Source organism: Syngnathus leptorhynchus, chromosome 6, assembly GCF_054491065.1.
Source record: "Syngnathus leptorhynchus isolate UIUO chromosome 6, UIUO_Slep, whole genome shotgun sequence".
NCBI lineage: Eukaryota > Metazoa > Chordata > Actinopteri > Syngnathiformes > Syngnathidae > Syngnathus > Syngnathus leptorhynchus.
In genome coordinates, this window is record NC_141200.1 from 13,383,912 (window position 1) to 13,407,558 (window position 23,647).

Below are 23,647 nucleotides of genomic sequence, written 5' to 3' on the forward strand. Positions count from 1 at the left end.
ACAAATCACAGACATTTCCACTTATTCCGATTAGTCTGTCAGCAAAAAGAAGGTAGAACCAGACAGGATGGCTGACCGCTACCAAAACAACATATACCACCAAAGTGACGGCGACGGCTATGGGACTTATGGAGAAGGTGATGGAGGTGGTCACGATGGATATGGCTACCAGGCCGAATATCCCCCCCAAGAAGAGGACGCTGCTAGTGATGTGACTGAAGGTCATGATGAAGAAGACCAAATGTACGAAGGAGAATATCAAGGGATACCACATCCTGATGAGGTGAAGGCCGCACAGAGGGCTGCAAGGTGAGGAGACACATTTACCATGCATTCACAGAATACAACAAACAAATGTAATTCAATTAAATGCAAAACTATGATTTTCATTTTCATGATGAAGATAATGTGACATTTTACCAATAGATTATATGAGTTAATAAAGGCTAGACAACAACACATTCCTGAAATCGTTCTTAAGGACCTCAACGATACGTTAACTCTTGTTTCTTGTGGTAGATTAACTCACAAATCCACCAAAATCTGATAGCAGCAGAACTCTTTTCAACAGATAAATGCAAGGAAATTGCTTGCTATTTTAGTGAAAAAGTACGAGCCATCAGGTCAAAGATCAGCACAAATCAGCAAGATCATAAAATGATGCAACACCAATAAACCCACCCATCTGAAACTCTAAGCTAGTTGTCTTGACTCAATACCATCTGACTTCCAAACTATTTTGAAATTTGCACTTACCGAATTGCAGCAAATAATTGCTCAATGAACCAATATTTTCTTCACCTATACCAAAAAGAAACTGCCAAACAAAAAAAAATGGAACTTTTGTGCTAAGCGCAAGTCTAGCTCAAAGCGCAGTCTAAATGGTTGGCACTTGGTTTCATTTCATTCACTTGCTTGCACGTATTTACACCAAGCACAGACTACCGTATTTTCCAGACTATAAGGCGCACCTAAAAACCTAAAATGTTTTCAAAAGCCGACAGTGCGCCTTATAGTCCGGTGCGCCTTATATATGGACCAAATTTAAACTGGCCCAAAGCATTGTGTCATGAAGTCAATCATAAGTGGACCGCTGAAGACTATGAATCATGAATCAAAAAGACTATGGATCATTATTTTGTGATTATAAAGTAATTTGTTGCGTCTGAAGTTGAAATAAAAAAGATAAAATGGAGAATGATTTGATTTGGATTAAAAATATGACATGATGCATTAATGGTGCGCCTTATAGTCCGGTGCGCCTTCTATAAGGACAAAGTTTTAAAATGGGCCATTCATTGAAGGTGCGCCTTATAGGCCGGTGCGCCTTATAGTCCGGAAAATACGGTACTTTATGTTACCAAATTGTCAGATGATTCGAGGGCAAGGCAAGTCCCTGCGCTCAGATAGGCGCAACACTTCCCCAAACAAGCTTGAGCAGACTTGTGTTGGCACAAAACTGAAGTTACGGATGGTTCTACACAGGCGACAGTCAACCAAAATGTGACGAGACTTCCCCTAAATAGCAGCAACATAGCTTAACATAGCTGATGTATGCTCAATTATCTTTCACCTGAAGTGTTATCATGTTGTGTTCTATGGATTTATGTTTGGAATAAAAAAATAAAAACAATAGTCTTTCTGAACACTTAGTGAATCCTTGAAGTATTCACAGTCCACTTTCTCTACATTTTATCTTACAGCCTCATTCCAAAGTGGAATAAAATAATTAATCTCAAAATTATACTCAACATGTACGTACATTTTCAACATGCAAAGCTTGACGCATCGTATTGAAGAAGACTTGAAACAGCATGCTGTATCATACTGCACGAAGGCTAATATATGTAAGATTTGGCCAAAACATCCCAAAATGGTAATTATGGGATGCTTTGTGTAGCATTGAGGGGATCAAATGAATTTTGAAATAAGGCTGATGTGGGAACACTGTATAGTGAAGACTTTCCAGATGCACGTTGAACTCATGTAAAATGAATAGAGAACTAATTGCAGTAATAAAATATAGTTGTTAGTATAGTAGAAAGAAAACTAATTTGAGTCTTAATAGTCATTCTGTCCAATTAACATCATGTATCATTTTGATGTTAACGTGAGCTCATTAGGGAGTGATTCCACCTCAAGAATTGTTTTCCTTTTTTGTGCAATCTCAGAGCAAAATCTCGAGCTGGCGGTGCACTCTCCGAACTGCAGGAGTTATCGGAACAGTATGAGGATATCATGGAAGACTGTGGCCATGGAAAGTTCCAGTGGACGCTCTTCATGGTGCTGGGCCTGGCTCTCATGGCTGATGGGGTCGAATGTTTTGTGGTTGCCTTTGTTCTGCCATCTGCCGAAAAGGACTTGTGCCTGTCCAATGCAGAGAAGGGAATGTTGGGTAAGGTTGACTGTCTTACTGATTTGATACTGGCTTACCTGTTATGTGTACTCTTTGATTTTGTCTAATCCGTGAGTCAATATATTCCTGCATTCCAAACGGGTGTGTATATTGACATATCCAGTAGTGCTCGTTTCAGACTATTCAAAACATTTCCTTGGTGTCTTAAAACCAGGTCTGTGATAAGATTTTATCTAATTACCCAAAGGATCAAGAAATACAAGACACGATCAATGATTTTAATTCTTTTCGAGCCACATTTTCTCATTTGCACATAAGTCTTAACATTTTTTTCATGTGCTTGGCTTGTACACCTTCCAGCTCAGCGGATTCTCCCGTCAAATTGCTGACACACCCTCTGTTAGGAACCTGGAAATGTGTAGGCAAACACCAAAAAGGCATGACTCAAAGTCTGAGGCTGGCTGTAAATCATGGAATATTGGGTTTTCCAGAGACTTGTCATTGTAGCGACACCCTTGGAAAGCTGAGCACATTTTGCCTCAATTGTTAGGAACATTGCTATTGTAGAATGAGCAGCAGAGTTGAGTAGCAGGTTGAAGAATTTTCAAAAAAAGCCGGTGACCAGATTATTTTGCTGTTGCCATTGACTCTCGTTTTGAGGTTCTGTACATGTGGAGGACTGCTATGCTGAGCTTGAGTTCAGAAGTGTGGAGAAGACCCGAAGAATGCCACAATGTTTTTTTATTTTATTTTATTTTTTATTTAGCACACACAAAATAACACAAATGTCACATGAAGAAAAAAAATAATTCAAAGAAAATAGTCATGCGCAAGGAAGACTAGAAACCCTGATGTCCTTATAAGGTGTCTCCCTCAGACTTCAAGTTAAAATTAAAGAAAATTTTATAAAAATATATCTAATCAATCAATAAGCCTACTAATATGCTAATTGCTGCACTGATATAGTAACAACTTTTGATGGAGGCAATTTGATCATGGTCTGTGACTGGATGTCAATAATGTGGAGTATTGTTGATGCAGTAAATCCCCAAATGAGTCAGGTTAGCCAGTGGGCACTGAGGAAGCAGAAATGAAGCTGCTTGCTTGATGGGGATTGCATGCAGTGTCTTCATCGCTCTGCATATTAAGGGCTTACTTGAGTTGCTTATTTGTATTCTACAGGTTATGCAGGGCTTGGTTAGGTATTTGTACATCTGACATTCATGCAACTGTGAGAAAAAGTAGGATAGAAGCTAAGCGATCAAATTCCACTGGGAGAGAAAAGTGAGAAACAAACAGCAGCAGAAACAAGAAAACAAATAGCAGTCAAATGCAGACAGGGGGATACAGAAACAACTTGTGTGTGAATGAATAAGCAGGGGAGTGGATGGCAAAGGGAAATGGAGATGTGACGTGAAGAAAGATGGGTGGAGGAAAAACCCTGCTGCAGTGCGGTCATCATGAACTACGTATTTCAGTCGTAGATTAAATGGTATAAAATGGAGTCTGGTCAGACATTAACGCTATTACAGTATTTGTAAGAAATGTTCTGATGTGTTTTCATATATTCACTTAACATGTATGCAGCCTAATAAAAGAATCTTAGTATGAATAGTCAGCCATAGCTCCCCCCTGTAGTATGACCATCTGCACACTAGTGTTCTGTTCCAGAATTAGTTTGATGCAACAAATAGATAAGGAGAATGATCTGCCCACAACTCTTTTGAATAACTTGAGAAAATTCTGTAATTCCATTTGCCACAGACAAGCTCCTTCCTTCACCCAGATATATTGAGATCACATCCCATAATTTAATTACCCCTTTCAAATTCATTGATTTATGCAAGAAGAATAGGGGAGTAGCATCTACCTCACAGTCAGACAAATGCTGACCAACGTTCGAATCTGTGTTGGAACAGTTTTGTGTGGCGTTTGCATGCTCTCTTTGCATGGTTGACTTTCAGTACATCACAAATTTTTGTCGTCTTTCTGCAGCAACGTGTCTTACTTGAATGACAGGAATACAGATACAGGCTTGCACAGTTCACATCACGTGGAATCATTATGCTAAATTACCAGGAGAACGGGATGAGTGGCCATTTTTTACGACGGTTGGGTTGGGGTGGAATCCTGAAGAGTCATGCCCTTGCTGTGATGTTTGTGAGGAGTGGATTCCAGTGGCAACCCCAGAAACTCTGGTGAAGTCCATGCTGAAAAGGGTTAATACCCTGTTGGAAAATAATGGACAAAAAACATTGACACTTAAGGATAAGCAGTTCAGATAATGGATGGATGGATATTGACACAAGTTTGGACATTTTTACATAGGGGTGTCACATGCCTGTGTCCCCTGCCACCCAGCCAGTCACATGCTCACTGCCGCACCTACGCAATTAAGTAATCACAAAGTCAAAAGTCAAAGTCTGCTTTATTGTCAATTTTTTCACGTTAAGACACACAAAGAGATCGAAATTACGTTTCCCACCGTCCCACGGTGACTAGACACATTACACAACACATACAAGCAAATAGCACAAAGAGTAAAAACAAAAGATAAGAGCAATGAATAAGTAATAAGCAAATAACCTAAATAAATAAACAATAAATAAATAAATAAATAGACAAATAAGAGGAACAAAATGGAGCAAGCGTGCATACAGCAGACAGCCAGAACATAGAGCAAAAGAACAGGACGTTATGCAGCCGAGGGTGGAGAGAGTTCAGGATCCTAATCACCTGCATCAGTCCCTGCTTATTAGTGAATGCTACTTAAACCCACCACTACCAACTTTTCTCTGTCAGTCTGTCCCATGATGCCACTCCTTGCTCACTGCGCTTTACCCGTCTGACTCCCGTAGCCAACCTTGCTCATGTACCGACCTGTCTAGCCCTGTCTGCTCTCCACCCTGACCACTTGCCCATTTCTTGTCAGGAATTGGGCAGTACAGCCAAATGAAGAGTGACACAGATTTATTTAATAAGGGGAAAGGGGAACGCTCGACTTGCGATCTAGCTGCTGTGGCTGAGCAGCAGAGCGCAGCGCGTAGTTGTAGGCAGACAGGTGGTCGAGGCAGGCGGCGATCAGAAGCGTGATCAAGGGACGAGCAAGTAGTCGGGCAGTTTACGGAAGCAGTTTGCAACAGAGATCGTCCAGGGCACAAAGAGCAGTGGTGTCACAGGCAGGGTAAGCAGACGAACTGACAAAGGAGTGACTGGATGACAGGGTTTAAATAGAGAGGCTGACAGGTGTGGGTGATTCAGCTGATTGGGGGCGTGGCCAAGTGGCAGGTGATGCAGGAACGTGACATTTCTGACCACGTCTCGCTAGCCGCTCGCCCTGACCTCCTGCTTGGTCTTAACCACAATTACCCACTACGTTCTGCTGTGCTACACGCTTGCTCTGCTGTTTTCCCCACTAGGTTGGTTTCAGCTATCAGCCAGCCAGTCACGCTGTGGAAAACGACCAGTTGCTGCGCTGCCACCAGTTGCGTCCCAGCAACGCTGTCACACCAGCCCGGCAAGATCTCCACCACTCCACAACCACTTTCCTCAAAACAATAGTCTGCATCATGCTGCAATTGGTTGTGCTGTCCTGCCTGTCACAGTACAGACTGACCAAGATTATGCAGCCAGCGCATGATCAGACGGCATTGTTCCGAGTGGAGCGAGCTGAAGGCAGAGTCAGCCGCCTATCGGCTGACATCAGGGCCCTGGTAGAAGCAAGTCAACCTCGCAACAGCAGCTTCACCAGCAGCAGCAGCAACGGCAGGGGATGGCCTAGATCCTCCAGGGTCTCCGACCACTGACCACAGCCAGTAGGACCACCTCGGCCGAACCTCCTCCCACGATGCCGGAGAGTCATACAACGGCTGAACCCCGTCAGCCCATGGACATTCAGGAACCCAAGATTGGAAACCCGGAGCGGTTCAACAGGGACAACAGGGATGTCTATGCCTTTCGTTCAAATTGTCGAATCCTGTTCAACCTCCAGCCCCAAATATCCACCACAGAACAAGCTAAGGTGGGCTACGCACGAACATGACGGGTAAAGCACAGCTTTGGGGCACGGCCGAGTACGTGTATGTCCAGTATAAGACCAAAGCTCACGTGAGCTCAACCCGTGCTGGTTCTCCCGTCATCAACAAGTCCCTACTACAGGCTCAGTTCCTTCTCCCGAATGGGACTAAGAACGTGGTGGCTATGGTGGACTCCGGTTTTGAGGCCAGCATCTTGGACCTCGGCCTTGCTCGCCAGTGGGGCATCAAACTCTGATCGGCGAGGTGACATCTGTCACAGCGCCTGTAACGATGCTTCTCTCTGGTAACCATCGTGAAGAAATTCAGTTCCGCCTTCTGTCCGTTCCAGGCCAGCCACTCATCCTGGGACACACTTGCTTGCGGCAGCATAATTGGATTGGGAGACGGGATCCGTGTGGCAGTGGAGTGAGCGTTGCCACCGCCTCTGCTTGAAAGAACCAGCCAGCTTTCTCTTAAAAGCCCTGTCACCAGTGCACCCACCAACATCGCTAATGTACCCGCCTGCTATCATGGCACATCTTCATGTCTTCAATAAGACCAAGGCTACCTCTCTACCTCCACACCGACCATACAATTGCGCCATCGACCTCCTGCCTGGCACGTCTCTTTCCCAAGGGTCGACTCTACTCACTGTCCATCAGCTCTGGTTTGTGTCTGCGGGTGCCATTGGGCATCCATTCTAACCCGTGCCAGTCTCCTCCGAACCGTCACCGGTTACGCCCGCCAGGCCAACAAGCATCTGATGCCAGCCCTGATGTTCCGGGTCAGCCAAAGAGTGTGGCTATCTGCGAAGGATCTCTTTCTCCAGGTGCCCCTCCGCAGTCCGGCTTCGTCTTCCAGGTTCCATGAGGGTCCATGCCTTCCATGTGTCGCCCATCTGTGAGGCATGTGGGTGAGGCCCATTTGCGAGAGCCCGCTGGTTCCTGTGTCAGCTCCTCCGTCTCCCCAGTTTGCCGAGGGGGGCCCTGTGTACACGGTCCGTAATCTGCTCCATTCCCGCCGGCGTGGCACAAACATACAGTATCTGGTGGACAGGGAGGGCTATGACCATTCGGCGCGCTCCTGGGTGCCGGCCCGTTGGATCATCATTGCGGAGTTCCATTGCCTGCATCTAGATCAGCATGCTCTCCGGCGGGGCTTGCTGAGGGGGCCCTTTAGGGCTGCAGCGTCCAGCTGCACCTATCGTTTAACTTCTTCCTCTGCAGCCTCTGTTCCCGGGATTCCAGGGCCGCTCCTGTGATTGGTTGTCCTGTCTGTCGCAAGGGGCATGTTCAATTTTGTTGCCAGTGGCTTAGACACTGCATGTGTTGAGGTATTTTGAGAGTACAGTAATTCACCCTGATAAACATGCTGAACACTGACTACATTAATGCAAAGTGTCATTTTGTTCCACTATGAAGTACCAAAACTGCTCAAATGTTTTTCAATGCATCTGCCATCATGAGTATGAAAAAGTGCGTTTAATGTCAACCAAATAAATGGCATTTTATTTTCCAAGCACAAATTCAAAACAGCTGGCTATTTCAATCCAATCTACATATCAATCAGAACTAGAACGATGCTCCGCAGAAAAAGAAATAAACTGCATGAGAAAGTACTAGGCAAGGGAGGTAAGGAAACACTCCCTCTTTCTCAAGTGTAACACCTTCTGTTTCTCTCTGCAGGTCTGATTGTCTTCCTGAGTATGATGGTGGGAGCATTCATATGGGGTGGTCTCGCAGACAAAATTGGCCGTCGACGCTGTTTGGTTGTGGCCTTAGCTATAAACTGTGTCTTCGTCTTCCTGTCTTCTTTCGCCCAGAGCTATGGCTTCTTCCTCTTCTTCAGGCTGCTGTCAGGCATCGGGTAACTTATGCACATACATGATCACACGCATACAGTATATCTTTGGTAACTGTTGTGTTGTTGCCTTCACTCAGAGGGTTTATACTTCTTCCTTACACACACTCAGTTTCCATGCTTTAATACATGATTGTCTTTGATCATTAAATTGTGGTAGACAACATTTCTGCCAAATGCAAAATGTAAATCAATTCCGGATCATTATGTCATTTTTCTGATACCGCATGAACACAGAGAATACAGAGAATGTTTCTTTAGAGCAGCAGAGTATCACATTGGTTACCACGACAGCCTCACCGTGCAGAGTTTTATTCTGGCTCCGGCCTTCCTACTCGGGATTCCTCCCACATCCCAAAAACATGCATGCTAGGCCAATTGAGCACTCTAAAACTGTGATGTGCGTGTGAATGGTTGCCTGTCTATGGGTGACCTACGATTAGCTGGCAAACACTTCTGGGTTTCCCCGCCTACTGCCCGAAGTCAGCTGGGATAGCCTCCAGTGTGCCCACGACCCTCGACCTTCATTGCCATTGACAGCTATAGACGTTAAAGATACATTTTAACTAGGATGGCAGTGAATGAGTTAATATTTAGCACATCTTTTATTATGGCCCTGAAGTTTTGCACGTCTTCCATTCCAGTTTGGATTGGTGTGGATTTACTCATTCGGCCTTGCCATGAACCCACTCATTGTGTTGAATGTGGATTAGTGACGCTACCTGCATGAACGTTTGTACTAGCATGCAGCATGTTTGGCACTCAGGTTATAGATTCAATCCAGTAACTTCAGTGGGAAAACTAAAATTTTTCCTCGCCAAACCTCTTAAGTCCACATGGGTTAAATAATGTAACAACATTTATATGATGTCTGACATTAAACATTAAATTATCTGGCCTTATGCTGTAAATCTCATATTTACTTTCATATTTACAACCCCGTGTCGGCAGTCTGGTTTTTCATAGCAGGGACCAAGCGCAATGCTAAAACTCGAAATAACTCAAATCCACTGGGAACCACACACCCAGAAATCAGGTCACGACACACCACAAATGATCCCATCCACAAACAGCTTGCACCACATCAATAAATGCCTGGTAGGTATAGCAGCTATACTATAGCTTGTCTGTCGTGTCATGCCTCATTGTATGTGTGGAATAACTATAGACCTCCTATGGACTATTAGTATCACAATTCCATCCATGCATTCCTTAATGCTTGTTTTCACTGTTCCATCTGAAGAGTCTAGGTGTACCCTGAAATGGTCACCAATAGAGCACATTCACAGCAGACAAACAATTCACACTCACATTCACACCAATGCGCGATCTAGTGTTTAATTAGTCTAACATTAATCCCTGTGGAAGGAAGATGGGAAACCTAGTAGAATTGAACACAGGCAAAGGAGCAACAGTCAAACTCCACACAGAAAGGTGGTATCAGTCGAGAACCAAAGTCGTAACCTCCTGGTGAAGAGGTGGAAGTTAACAATAGGCCACCCTGCTGACCACTATTGATCTTCAATATTATTTAAAACTTGATAATACCTTAACAAGCAAGCTATCATAAGTTACCCATACATAACATACATACAATTTCTCAACATATACTCATATTGTCACACTTGCAACTTTCACGTTAGTTATGAAAAACAATGTATCAACATGAGCAAGATACATTATATCTAAAATATATATACTATTGGGAAATAAATTGGTTTAGGGGTGTACAAATATGCATTCTGCTAAGATATAAACCCACATGTGTATTTATTTGTGTATTTGAGTGATAGCGCTATTTCTCTCTCTCTCTCTCTCTCTCTCTCTCTCTCTCTCTCTCTCTCTCTCTCTCTCTCTCTCTCTCTCTCTTTTTCTCTCTTTTTCTCTCTCTCTCTGCGGCTGCAGATTTGGTCAGTAATCAGATATTCAAATTGTACAGGAAGGCGTATTCTGGTGGTAGTCCAAGTGGCCTTTGTTGTTGTTTTCATGACGCTTGATTCCATTATTACCTTGAATAAAATAATTTCAAAAGCAATTCTGTGCCGATAATGTTTGCAAGCAAAGTTAGTTAAAGGAGTCTTATCTATTTTTCAGTATCGGTGGCACAGTGCCGATTGTCTACTCGTACTTCTCTGAGTTCCTCCAGATGGACAAACGAGGAGAGCATCTTTCCTGGTTGTGTATGTTTTGGATGATTGGTGCGATTTTTGCCTCTTTTACTGCCTGGGGAATCATCCCCAGATATGGTAAGATCATTTACTGTAATTGTAGCTACATGTACAGCACAACTTGGCATATAATTCTTAGGTTTAATAATATGTATTTGTGATTGTATTTTGCGTAGGTTGGGGGTTCAGTATGGGCACAGACTTCCAGTTCCACAGTTGGAGGTTATTTGTTCTGGTTGCAGCTCTTCCTGCTATCGCCTCTCTGATCGGACTAACATTCATGCCTGAGAGTCCTCGCTTCTTGCTTGAGGTGAGACTGCTACCATGTTTTGGCTTCATGCTCACTTTTGCAAACGTTTCGTGTTTACTATATGGGTGTTGTCGTTTTTTTTTCAATGAGGCAATCTGCATGACTTAAATCATTTATGCATTTACATAAGTGAAGGGGATTAATAGTGTGTCAATTTACTTAGAATTTACAAGCACAATGAAGATGTCCGGCCATTTGTTTGTTCTTGTGTTGCTCTATAAACACCAAGAATCTAGTGTGCAGAATTGGTGCTGAAAATGTCATCTTGTTTGGAGCAGAATGCCAAGCACGATGAAGCATGGATGATTCTGAAGCAGGTCCACGACACCAACTGGAGAGCCAAAGGACAGCCGGAAAAAGTTTTCACCGTGAGTCGATATTCTAGATATTCAATAAAGCTATCCAGATGTAGTATAGAACTGCTTACAGAAAGTTCAACTCAACTTTTAATAAAAATCAACAATGAAATTACGTTGAATGCAGATTCTTTAAATTATTTTTTCAATCTGAATTATTGGTATGGATGTTTGATACTATTTTTTTTGTTTGTTTCAGACTGAAAGGGGTATGAGTTCTCAACTCTTGAATACTCAGCACTACCAATTAATCGACACCACAAGTACTTTTCATATAGAAAATTCTGTTAAACGAGTGAAAGATAATTTTAAAGAAAGGCTTTTTGTTTATTTCTGACAAAAAGCTTAGAGGTCACTCTGCAATAGAGAATTGAAGTCCAAAAAAACCCACAAAAAAATAACTTTGAATTTAGCATTCTTTTGTAGTGCAAAATAAAACTGATAATTCCCTAAATGTTGGCCTTTTTTCAAGGTAAATTGAAGCGGAAAATAATGCAGATTTAACTGTTAAATGTTTACCATGACACAATGAAATTGGAACCTTGTGCTGGGGGATACAGCTATAATATTCACCACAATTTAAGTATTTCATGAATGAATATAGATGTTTTTTTTTTAATCTATTTAAAGAAATAGTCAAATATTTCAAGATAAAATATAACAAAATACAGCCAGTCAGTTAAATTTGGGAGTTTCATTGCCTTTAGGTTAGGCCACAGACTCCAATTGGCGCAAAAGGAAAGCAAGTATTCAACTTAATAAAAATGTCATTTTAGTGTGTAGGTAGGATGTACAAACATTCAACACAAAACAAAGGTGCATTTAACCTAATCTATAAATGTCAATATTTTTCACAATTCACATACACATTCATCTTTGTAGTCAGTCAGGTTCAAGTTTTAGGATCATTTTAAATATGAAACTGAACCATTTTTGTTGGAAAAATTGCATCAGGCATTAACAGTCTCAGAACCGCCCTGAATATTGTAACATGACTGGAGGGCATCATTTGCAAGAATTTTACGAAAATGGATATCATTGTTGCATTGACATATAATTAGCCTCAGAGTTGTATCAAAAAAATGAAGAAATAAGACTCTTTTGTTCCTGTTTCAGAATTGGTGATTTTGCAAACATCTATAAATACCTGCATTGGGTCAAAAGTTGTTGTTTTCTGAAAGTCTGTCCTATTTGAAGAAATTAAATATTACATCATTGGAGATGTTTCATCAATCGTTAAGACACATTTATATGTACGTATATCAATTCTCCTTTACCTTCTTCAGGTGACGCACATCAAGGCTCCAAAGACAGCAGAGGATGAGTTAATTGAGATTCAAAGTGCTACAGGAACAGCTGTGCAACGCTGGGCTGTCCGCTCACTTACGCTATGTAAACTGGTAAGTAAATCACACCCAATACTGTCTTTTAAATTTAATAGGGAATACTAACTCAAGTGTATTACGTCTCACAACACATGCATTGCTGTTCTGGCTTGTTCTTGTTGTTCTTCCCAAGCAAACAATGGGCCTTATTCACTAACTGTCTATTTCCTTTCACCAGTCACCAACATACGCAAACACGACGCGTTCCGAGAGGCTTTATGTAAACTGAATTATACGTGCATTGTTATGTATTCAATTGAAATTGGTAAGGGTTCATTTGACTTACAATTCCTCTGAAGTCCACATATGGGGAACCAGCTCCGTCACCTATCCCCACTCAGCTGAAGGGTTGAGATCCTCGCTGGAAGTCTGGTGCTACCAATCAAGCTCCACACATTACTGAGATGTGCTAGACGAATTCCTTTTTATGGGAAAATAGGAGCAGGGTATATGTCGATTGGAGCTTTTTTGATTTTGAATGAATTTTGATGAGTGAATTGGCCAACAGGTGCAGCTAGCCTTGCACCTGCACAAAAAGTAGCATACAACAGCAATTCTACATGAGCCGTCTACAAAAATATAGCCCCACGTGTCTCCCCCAGGTAGAGTAGTGATCAGTCCAACGGATGTACCTCATCTCTCACCTGTCACCATATGTCATCTGGGATAGATTCCAGCATTCAAACAGAATAAGCTGGATGGATGAAGAGAATTTAATTAAATGTAGATTTTCTATCATGTGTATTTGTGTTTCGGTCCCAGGTACTTAAGAACGTAGCATCTCTCTTTTCTGCTGAGCTGAGGTTTGCTACTCTCTTTATGGCCATCATCTGGTTCTGCATGGCTTTCAGGTTTGCTCACACTGTCGCCCACTGCAGGTGAAACTTGCCAGTTATTGCATTTTAAACACCCGCTTTTCTTTTCACACTGCTTTCTCACAGCTACTATGGCCTATCTGTGTGGTTCCCAGACATGATCAAGCACCTTCAATATGAGGAGTATGAGTCCAGAGTCAAGGTAATGCTCTGCATTCATTCATCCGTTTGTTGTATAGATTGTGCGTGACCCCTCACAAGCGAGCTGTTACATCTCAAGGGGCAAATCCCACCTAAATAAAAAAAAAAAAAAAATTAAAATAATTATTACATTTTCAGACTCAATTTTTTTCTGTCGGGTGCCATTCTCACCTTACTTGATGCATATAAATCAGTCACATATCCCATCTGTGAAATGTTACTTTTATCTATACAATTGCTCAATTATGAATATTTGCCTCTGGCTGAAGTTTTTTCCTGTCTTCAGGTATTCCATAAAGAAAAAGTGGAGCACTTCCATTTCAACTTTTCTTTGGAGAACCAGGTCCACAGAGAAGGCGAATACATTCATGACAAGTAGGTGCTTCTTTCTCATTCTCTTAAAGTTGTTGAATTGACATTTATGTGATTTGTCATTTAAATACGTAAAACTATAAGGTTGCAGAACTATCAAAATGTTACATTGTGTTAAAGTTGAAATTACTTCAGCTTCTCTCCACAGCCCTGCTCAGTGAAAGCACAGTAAATCATCTTGATGTGACTTGTACAGCTTCTGTAGTTTGAGCTTGTGTCAGCATTCCTGATATTTCTACAAATGAGGGAACAACCTAAATTGAAGGCAATATACTGTAACCCTACATTATTTTGCTGGAAATGTGCATTTTAAATCAGAACCAAAAACCAAAAGATTTGCTCTCACACTATGAAACTATACATCAATACAAAAAGAAATACTTTAAATGCACTCTGATCAAGAAAAATAAAACAAACACTTCAAGTTTTTTTAAAATTTAATTTCTACTGAAACTGTTAAACTTAAACTTTACTTAACTAGAAGGCGAAATGTAGTTAATTGGTCGACACAATCAAGATGTCTGAAATAAAAAATAACATCTTAATGAGTAGGAGGAATGTATTTTCTTCACACTGTAAATGAGTATATTCTAAAGAACTAGGTTTTGTGTTTTATTGGCAGCTCTGAGTGTTGAGGTGAAGGTAAAGAAGCGTCATGCTTTGGTGAAGGACAATAGGTATTTGTCACCATTGTGTCATCAAACTAAGATGAAATTGAATACTGAGGTCTAGCCAAGAACTAATGCAGTTGTAGTTTCCTGTTTTATCATTGTGTTTCGACACAAAAAACATATTTTCAGAGACTGCTTCGTAATGGTTTTCCATGACCCATTTCATTGATGCTAGCTTATATTATGATTCTGATGGCCACACTTGCCCCATTATCACTGTCGGTAGAAGGCTTCTTTGGACAAAATTGTGTCAATTTCGTATTTTAACCAATTTAAAGTACATATTAAAAAGTCTCTTTGATGATGCAATTTGCATGGTTCTACAAATTTCTTTATTTTTATTTTCCTGTCAAATGATGGTTTGCAACCGCAACTTCATGACGCCAGTGTTGCACTTTTTGTCCTCCAACATTGATTATTGTCACGTCCTGTTGCATTCACCCCATTTTTTTTTTTTTACAGTGACTAGATCTCTCATCTATACCATGACTTAGTGGCTACTATTTTGGGAGTTTCAATATGAGGCCCAGCATCACATTTGCCCATCTCAATTCCTCACAACTTTGTTTCCAGTCCATTGTATTTTGTCCCAATGGCTGGCCTGAAATGTGATTGAAAGAGCCGCCAGAAAAAAACAATATAAACACAGCATAACAGAACATGATGTGTGATATTGCTTGCCTGCATTATATAGTTTATGAGGGAGGTGTGTAAAGTTTGAAAGAAAGTTCTGGCAGGTCCCCAAAATATTGTTCTGAATGTGCCTCAACAAACTTTTTTTATTGGTTTGTGTAGCGCACGGGTGGTTGGATGAAGACACTGAGAGTGTTGTAACTTTCTTTTTCTTTTATTCGGTCACATTTACTACAACATATCCTAGACACGGCTTCGCCACACTACTCACTCAGATCGCCGTCCCTCCTATCTTTTCCTCAATCCGTCTTTCAGTCTTTCACCTGTCTGCATGGGTTCTCAAGTATCTCCTGACTAAAAAACTGGACTTAATTACTACTTTCATGCAACTGTTACAAAAATACAAACACATACCATGTCAAGTGGACGACCTCCTATAATTAAATTCTAATGACTTACATGCACCCCATATTTGGCTACTTGCTTAAAATAAGTTATGCATGGCAGCACATGTTAATCAAGTTAATTAATCACTGGCATCAGAGACCAGTCAGAATTGCGAATTAATCCAGGGAAGTCATGGATTTTCAGTCATGGTGGCCCAATGGTCAACTGGTTAACAGTGCAGAGGTTGTGGGTTTGATTCCAGCTCCGGCCTTCCTGTGTGGCGTTTCCTCCCAAAAACATGCATGGTAGGCCAATTGACCACTCCAAATTGCCTGTAGGTGTGAGTGTCCGTCTCTGTGTGCCCTGCGATTGGGCTGGCAACTAGTTCAGGGTGTGCCCTGCCTTCTGCCTGAAGTCAGCTGTGATAAGCTACAGCACGCCCGCGAGCCTCCTGTTGTTCATTGTGCGGACTTACCAAACTCGCTGTCTTGATATATCAAAGTTTTATCACCAAAAATAGTACACCGGTAATATTGTAGAAGGTACGATATGCCACAAATGATCCTAAAAAAAACTCGCTGTAGCAGTAAAAAGTGGTTCAGATAATGGATGAAAGGATGGATGACCTTTTCATCACCAAATCTATCATACAGTTTGCTCACAAACAAACAAAAATATGAATTTCTGTAAAGTGGAAAAAATAATAGCTGCTATTGGGCTTTACATCATCTGTACGTGATTATATTTAATGACGTTTTCAGTATACAGTATGTGACTACTACTACTGTATATTACTTGACTTCTATGCTATTGCAAAATTGAAAAAAAAGACAGAATGGGACTTCACTTCAATATAATAACAAGTTTTCCGCTCAAAGTATGATACTGCCATGGAGCGCATCATGTATGCATGTGTGCATCGTATGGCGTTCATATCTTTGCGTGCGAGAAAGCTTGTTTGCATAGCAGTTGTGACTGACTGCAATGTATGACTGAGACCATTCTGCTCATTCTGCAATGCGCCAGCTATAGAAGTCTGAGTCCATATTTTTTTTGTCTATTGGCTTGTTTGTGTGTCCCATCCCATGCCCATAGGTTCATCAAAATAGAACTGAAGTCTGTGAAGTTTGAGGACTCATTGTTTGAAGACTGTCTCTTTGAGGACATCAAGTCCACTGACACGGTGTTTGAGAACTGCACCATACGCAACACTGTCTTCACTAATACAGGTAGGTTCAGGTGAAGCAGCTCATGTTGGTGAGGCTCACTGGTTTGGCTGGTACGTTTACTAAATATCATGGTTTGAGGTAGACAGAAAAACTCTTTTCCTATAGCTGTCCCAATACTGCACACCAAGGGACAACACCCTGAATCTCTCTTATGCATTATCTTCTTTATGATACTCTGTAGATCTGAAGGAGAAGTTCATTGACTGTAAAATGGAAAACAACACCTTTGAGGACGACAAACATGGCTGTCACCTAGACACTGGTGAAGAGAATGATGTCCTCATATATCTGGTCAGTTTCCTTGGCAGTCTGGCTGTGTTGCCTGGCAACATCATCTCCGCCCTCTTCATGGAGAAGATCGGCAGAGTCAAGATTATAGGTGATGTGGATTTTACTTTCCTGACCTCTCTGATGGTTATTACTCTTTATATGCAAAAGTCAACCCAAGATGTCCAAATGTCCAATTTAATCTAAAATTGGCATACTTACTTAACAGTGGTTTTTAAAATTTAGTCTAACAAGTATTTATTCTAAAAGATACGTTCAAAACATGGCATTTATTCATCTAAGGGAGGCGCCGTTTTTACTCTTTAGTCACAAGAATATGATGTATATCTGCCTCGCTTTTTTCCCCTATCCCCACCACTGCCCCACTGCCTTGTCTCCGGATCAACATTAGCGTGTTGCTGACATGCCAGGCTTTTGGGTGCACCCATGAGAGTGAGAAATGTTCAGGGAAGTTTTTTTCAGATTACAAATATTTATATTCCCTAGAAAAGCTGAAAAAGCTTTATTTAGTTGGTGCTGGGAACTCCGTAGACAATGACTTCAATGTGTTTTGATGCGGAGCAGACTCACACATATTGTACAAGCTGTCCCGACGTTTTGCCCACCAACAAACGAAGGCCAATGAGGCAAGGCGACCAAGTTTGGCAACACTATATAAACGGTTGATCATGAAACGTCATAATCTATGGCAGTGGTTCTAAACCTGGGTTCGATCGATCCCTAGAGGTACGGTGAGTCGGTCTCAGGGGATCGGTAGAGCCTCCACTGCGGAGGTCCGAACACACCTGATTTATCGTGTAAATTCGTGATAAGGCATATCTGAACTGGTCTCGCAAAGGCACACTGATTTCATGCATTGTGTTGGTTTTGTTCTTTGAACAAGGTGATGATCATGCACGGCTCATTTTGTGCACCAGTAAAAAACATCTATGTCTTGAATTTGATTTCTTTTTCTTTTCATTTTTACCTAAAAAGGGGTTCGGTGAATGTGCATATGAAACTGGTGGGGTTCGGTAGCCCCAACAAGGTTAAGAACTACTGATCTATGGCGCCTGGCACACTCAACGTTTCTCGTATCATTAACCCCCACCCTTTTCTGTATTTTGTTGGCGGTGTCTTGATAGCCACAATATATAAATCCAATGTAGTGCATTCATAAAATATAACATCCAGTGTTGGTGTACACCAGTTCAAATGAGTAAGGCTGGAGAGCACTTGCAAAATCAGCTTCTTGTCCTGATTGGGGTTATAAACTATTCCAGCAGACATTTGGCGAAAGATGGAGTGCCTGTGGGCAATTGAAAATGTTCAATTAATCTAACGTGCAAACTCCAGGAAGGCTGGAGCTGAAAGTCAAACCCAGAACCTCATACAGGAATTGGGAAGCCTACATTATTCCTATCTATCTCATTCAGATGATGAAAGGGATTATCTGTTTATCTATTGAATGAGAATATTCTGGCAGATAGAATTTGGGCTGTGTGAACAAGTGTGTTGGATGTCAGACAATCATTTTATATTATAAATAATATTCAATAAAAAATAATAAATGCAATATAATTAAAATGTATGATTATCCATCCATCCATTTTCTGAACCGCTTAGTCCCCATGGGGGTCGCGGGCGTGCTGGAGCCTATCCCAGCCGTCATCGGGCAGTAGGCGGGGGACACCCTGAACTGGTTGCCAACCAATCGCAGGGCACACAGAGACGAACAACCATTCGCACTCGCACTCACACCTAGGGACAATTTGGAGTGCTCAATCGGCCTATCAAGCATGTTTTTGGGATGTGGGAGGAAACCGGAGTGCCCGGAGAAAACCCACGCGGACACGGGGAGAACATGCAAACTCCACACAGGGAGGGCCGGAGGTGGAATCGAACTCGCATCCTCCTAACTGTGAGGCGGACGTGCTACCCACTGCCCCACTGAGCCGACCCTCGTATTATTATCATTATTATTATTATTATTATTATTATTATTATTATTATTATTATTATTATTATTATATTTTTTAAATCAGCCCGTTGACCGGCACAGCTGTGGTGGACACATGAACAGTCAGGGTCAGGTTTTCGTATGCACATATCACAGTTTCCAAGTCCTCATTTCACGTCGCAGATGTCGAGAATCTATGTCCATGGGGGGGACTCAAGGAGCATATTCAAAGGGAATGAAAAGAGCTGCTTTGACAGGCCATGATTGAAGTCCCCTGTGACCACTCCCATAGTGGCACAGCCCCCCCCAGTTCACAGATCTGCCGTCTTACACTCGTTTGTGAAATTACCAACATGGCGTTGAACTTTCCTTTGCGCAGAGCTATGCTGTGTGCTGCACCAGATTTATGTTAGTCACAAAAATAGAGCCCAGAACCTTTAAATTCTAAACTGGGATTTGTAAAAATCGATTTTGAGTCCAACGTTATGAACAGTTCAGTCAGGCCTTTGAAGTAGGGTTTTAATTGGACTTATCATCTCCTCAGGTGGCTCAATGCTGATCTCAGCAGGCTGTACCTTTTTCCTGTTTCTGAGCTTCAGCCAATCTGCGATCATCGCTCTACAGTGTCTCTTCTGTGGCGTCAGTGTGGCTGCATGGAACGGCATCGAGGTGGTGACAGTAGAGCTCTACCCTGCTTCTAAAAGGTACTTGCCGACTTTTGTCACAACAGTAGCCTATGTTTTTTCATTTATTCATTCATTTTCTGAACCGCTTAGTCCCCACGGGGGTCGCGGGCGTGCTGGAGCCTATCCCAGCCGTCATCGGGCAGTAGGCGGGGGACACCCTGAACTGGTTGCCAACCAATCGCAGGGCACACAGAGACGAACAACCATTCGCACTCACACCTAGGGACAATTTGGAGTGCTCAATCGGCCTATCAAGCATGTTTTTGGGATGTGGGAGGAAACCGGAGCGCCCGGAGAAAACCCACGCGGACACGGGGAGAACATGCAAACTCCACACAGGGAGGGCCGGAGGTGGAATCGAACCCGCACCCTCCTAACTGTGAGGCGGACGTGCTAACCACTGCCTCACCGTGCCGCCCAGCCTATGTTTTATTTTACCTTATTTTAGCTTGTCCTTTTCAGTTGCATGGACGTAGAATGGTTGAGCTCTATGTCTATTTATGCTGGAAAAGTTTTGCTCTATCACATAGGACTGTGAAAAACTTCCCTGGAAAGCCACGTTCCCTAAGAAAGTGGGTCTACACTGAGGCTGTGCCTCGATTCAAAATGAACTGGCCAATCAAATTCCATTACTTGGTGTGATGTATCGCTCGGAACATCACTCTTTGGCGGCTGAAGTCCATCTTCATTAAAAATGGCGGGCGGGAGACACATGATAGTTTGTTAATATCAATCAGCATTGAATGAGTTTTAAATAACAAGAAACAAATAGTCATTCAAACCCCAACAGCTGCCAGCACTGGAAGGATGTATTTCAAAAGAAGACATGGGTATTGTCGAATTTGTGCCTTTGTCCCTTTGCAGACATGATCACTCAAACCAAGAATAACCCAACTTTTACTGTGCATTAGCATCACGATTACCTTGATTGTAAATTGATTAATCATCAAGCTATTTTAAGGTTGCAAAAAAATCTTCTTACATCTGTCTGCATCCCAGGGCAACAGCCTTCGGTGTCCTGAATGCTCTCTGTAAGCTGGCAGCGGTTCTTGGCAGTTCTATCTTCGCCAGTTTTGTGGGCATCACCAAAGCCATCCCCATCCTTCTATCATTTGTTGCGCTGGTCTGCGGCGGCATGGTTGCCCTCAAACTGCCGGACACCCGAGAGAAAATTCTCCAATGAGGTGACTTGAGGTCCAGTATTGAGAGCGTTACTGTAATTGCTTGATGTTGAAGTCTTGGCAGCACCAATTGACTTTTACTGCATTTTTCTTTCCAAGGCAAGGACGGTAACAACTAACACTTCAAATACAAAATTCCATGTTGTACTGATTATTTTTCATTTTGACAATGCGCGTTTTGAGGGGCAGATCAGACAAAGTGAGATGAGATAGATTTAGTTTGTGTCAGTTATCAGGGATGGGATGAGCTTCAAATAATGTGTGAAAATAATATGCATACACTAACTTAAATTATGTGCACATTCAGTATGACACAAATCACAATGTAATTGATCATCATTCCCCATGCTCTGTGTTGAATATATAATGTGAAATGACATCACAAACTGGCGACATAATAAGTTTTTAATTGTCTCACTGGCAGCAAAGTCCATTTTTAAATGTGTTGCAAAAATGATCCTACAATTGTGATTTGATACCCAGCTCGTCCTAATGCTATTCATTGTGTCCTTGTTAAATGTTTACACTTGTCGATATTCTTAACTGGAATGACTGGAACATAAGGCAGAATAAACTGTGATAATTAAATTAATAATAATCCACCTTTTTAAAATATACTCAAATCCATGGCTAAATTGCACCGATGCTTTTGTCCAGAGACTTGACAAACATGAGGTTTTATAAGTGTAGTCACTTATGTACTATTACCATTCATAGCTGCTTTACATTGATGATGTTTATTTTAGTACTGACACTATTAGAGAGATGTTTTCTGTGTTAAATATTCACCCATGTGTTTTTTGTTGTCCTATTATCCCATTAATGTATCAAAGAAGGTACAAAGCACTCTGGACTTGTCAATTAGTCACAGTTAACATATAGAAATAAGCATTCGCACCTATGCAAACTTGAAAATGAATTGACACCATATGCGTGTACAGTAAATCAGGCACGTGAACCACTACGTTGCCAATGACTCCTTACTTAATGTATATTTTTGTGGCTGCAGCAAATAAACACTTTTACACATTTACCTCTTGAAAAGTACTTATTTGCACTCAAGATATTTGAATCTCTAACAGTGTCAGTCCAAAAATGACCCACCTTTGTAAAGGCACATCATTTAATACTATTTTGGAAATGACAAACGTGCAGATGTGTTTAATATATTTAAAGTGTCCAGTGAATTCTGTTAACAGGCACATTTATTATTGCATTCCAACTTGCTCCTGCAACTGATGAGCACATCAACACACTGACAATGCATATACCAACACACACGGATGACATTACATGTGTGGGTGATGGAGCTAGATGTTTTATTTTTCTTGTAAAATTTGATGTTGACATGTATTTATTGCAAGTGGTTCCGTGGCGCAATTGGTTGTGTAAATGACTAACTGCATGTTTGTCCGATGTTTTCTCTTGTTTGTATGTTTGTCAACGTGTGCGCCTCAAAAAATGTCCTCAAATGGTCTGTGCTTCCTCTAAAGCAGGGATTGTCAACCGGAGGTCCGCGCCCGTCAAGTGGTCCGTGGTGATATTGCGAAATTGGACATGAAAAATAATTGTAAGATTTTTAAAAAATAAAATATATTAATTATTTACATTTAATTTATTTTCCAGCTAATTTTGTGAATCATTTACCCATCCAAATGATGTCAAATGTAGCTGAGATTCCCAAAATTGACATACAGATGCAAATAAATAGCCTGTGTAGACCAACCCCCCTTTGGTGCAAAATTCCCCCAAATTCCACTGTTGCTTCTTGGTTATAATGGTGGTCCCTTGGACACAACCAGTTGAAAACCCCTGCTCTAAAGTCCAAATAGTTCATTTCTCTGCATATGACTCGCATCAAAAGAGAAAAAAAGCTGGTTTCAAAATTGTATTCTACATCCTAGGTTAGCTCTGGTTGTGGTTGCTCTGTTCTCTAATGACAAGCGTTGTCTTGCACCAGCACATTTACTAGGTTTAGGTAAACATACGTACATGAGCTGTAACCAAACAAAAATATATAAGCCCTGGGCATACCGCTGCAGAATGAACACAGTTACGCCGCTTGGCTTGAATTCAATGACGGTAATCGTGAGCATTAAAAAAAATAAAAATAATGCAGTCACTCAGTTCCTCTGCCTAATAGTATTGATACATTTTGTCAGAATACTTCAAGGGTTTTAGAAAAGTAATCAGAATCTTGTTCCCACAACCTCTATTCCCTTGGAAAGATTCCATATTGTTACCACACAAACAAGTGCAAATTCTGTTTTGGGCTTTGAATTTTAATGTGTGTATATTTCTTTTATCTTACTGATCTTCATATTTTATACTACTGTTTATCAGCAGTTATTTAATTGCAGATAGTTTTACAAACTTAAAAGGGAAGGCGACTCAAAAATATTCCTTACAATAATATGTGGTATGTGCCCGCACTAGTCTAAAGACGGCATTCTGAAAATCTTTTGAATGAGTTAGGCAGTAAAATTCACCCATTTATATCCATTTGAGGGGGCGGCTATTATGCCATTTGCCATCGACTGAAAATGATACTCCATAAATAAAACATACATCAGAACACTGTGTTTTGATTCGATCATAATTCTTGCTGCAATGAGGGAAAAAAGGGCAAATCATCAAACGGTGTCAGTATTTTTTGATGTCATGACACCAATAACCAAATTGCTTATGACAATGAAATAGTAACATTCCGTTTTAATGGCTTATCATATTTATAATTTTCCCGTGTCAATATTTGTATCTGGAAGAAGTGAAAGCAAAGCCTACTGTTTGTTCC

General features: G+C 41.4%; 1 protein-coding gene across 1 annotated transcript; it reads left to right on the forward strand.

Annotated features, from left to right (window-relative positions):
- Positions 1–22,469, forward strand: LOC147056069 (synaptic vesicle glycoprotein 2B-like). Its single transcript, XM_085914948.1, has 15 exons — positions 1–309; positions 941–946; positions 2,172–2,395; positions 8,058–8,238; positions 10,327–10,478; positions 10,577–10,710; positions 10,989–11,078; positions 12,353–12,466; positions 13,214–13,302; positions 13,393–13,468; positions 13,754–13,842; positions 16,626–16,759; positions 16,941–17,138; positions 19,531–19,690; positions 20,672–22,469. The coding sequence occupies exons 1-15, from the start codon at positions 68–70 to the stop codon at positions 20,853–20,855; spliced, it is 2,073 nt and encodes a 690-aa protein (XP_085771074.1). The 5' UTR covers positions 1–67; the 3' UTR covers positions 20,856–22,469.
- The last annotated feature ends 1,178 nt before the right edge of the window (positions 22,470–23,647 follow it).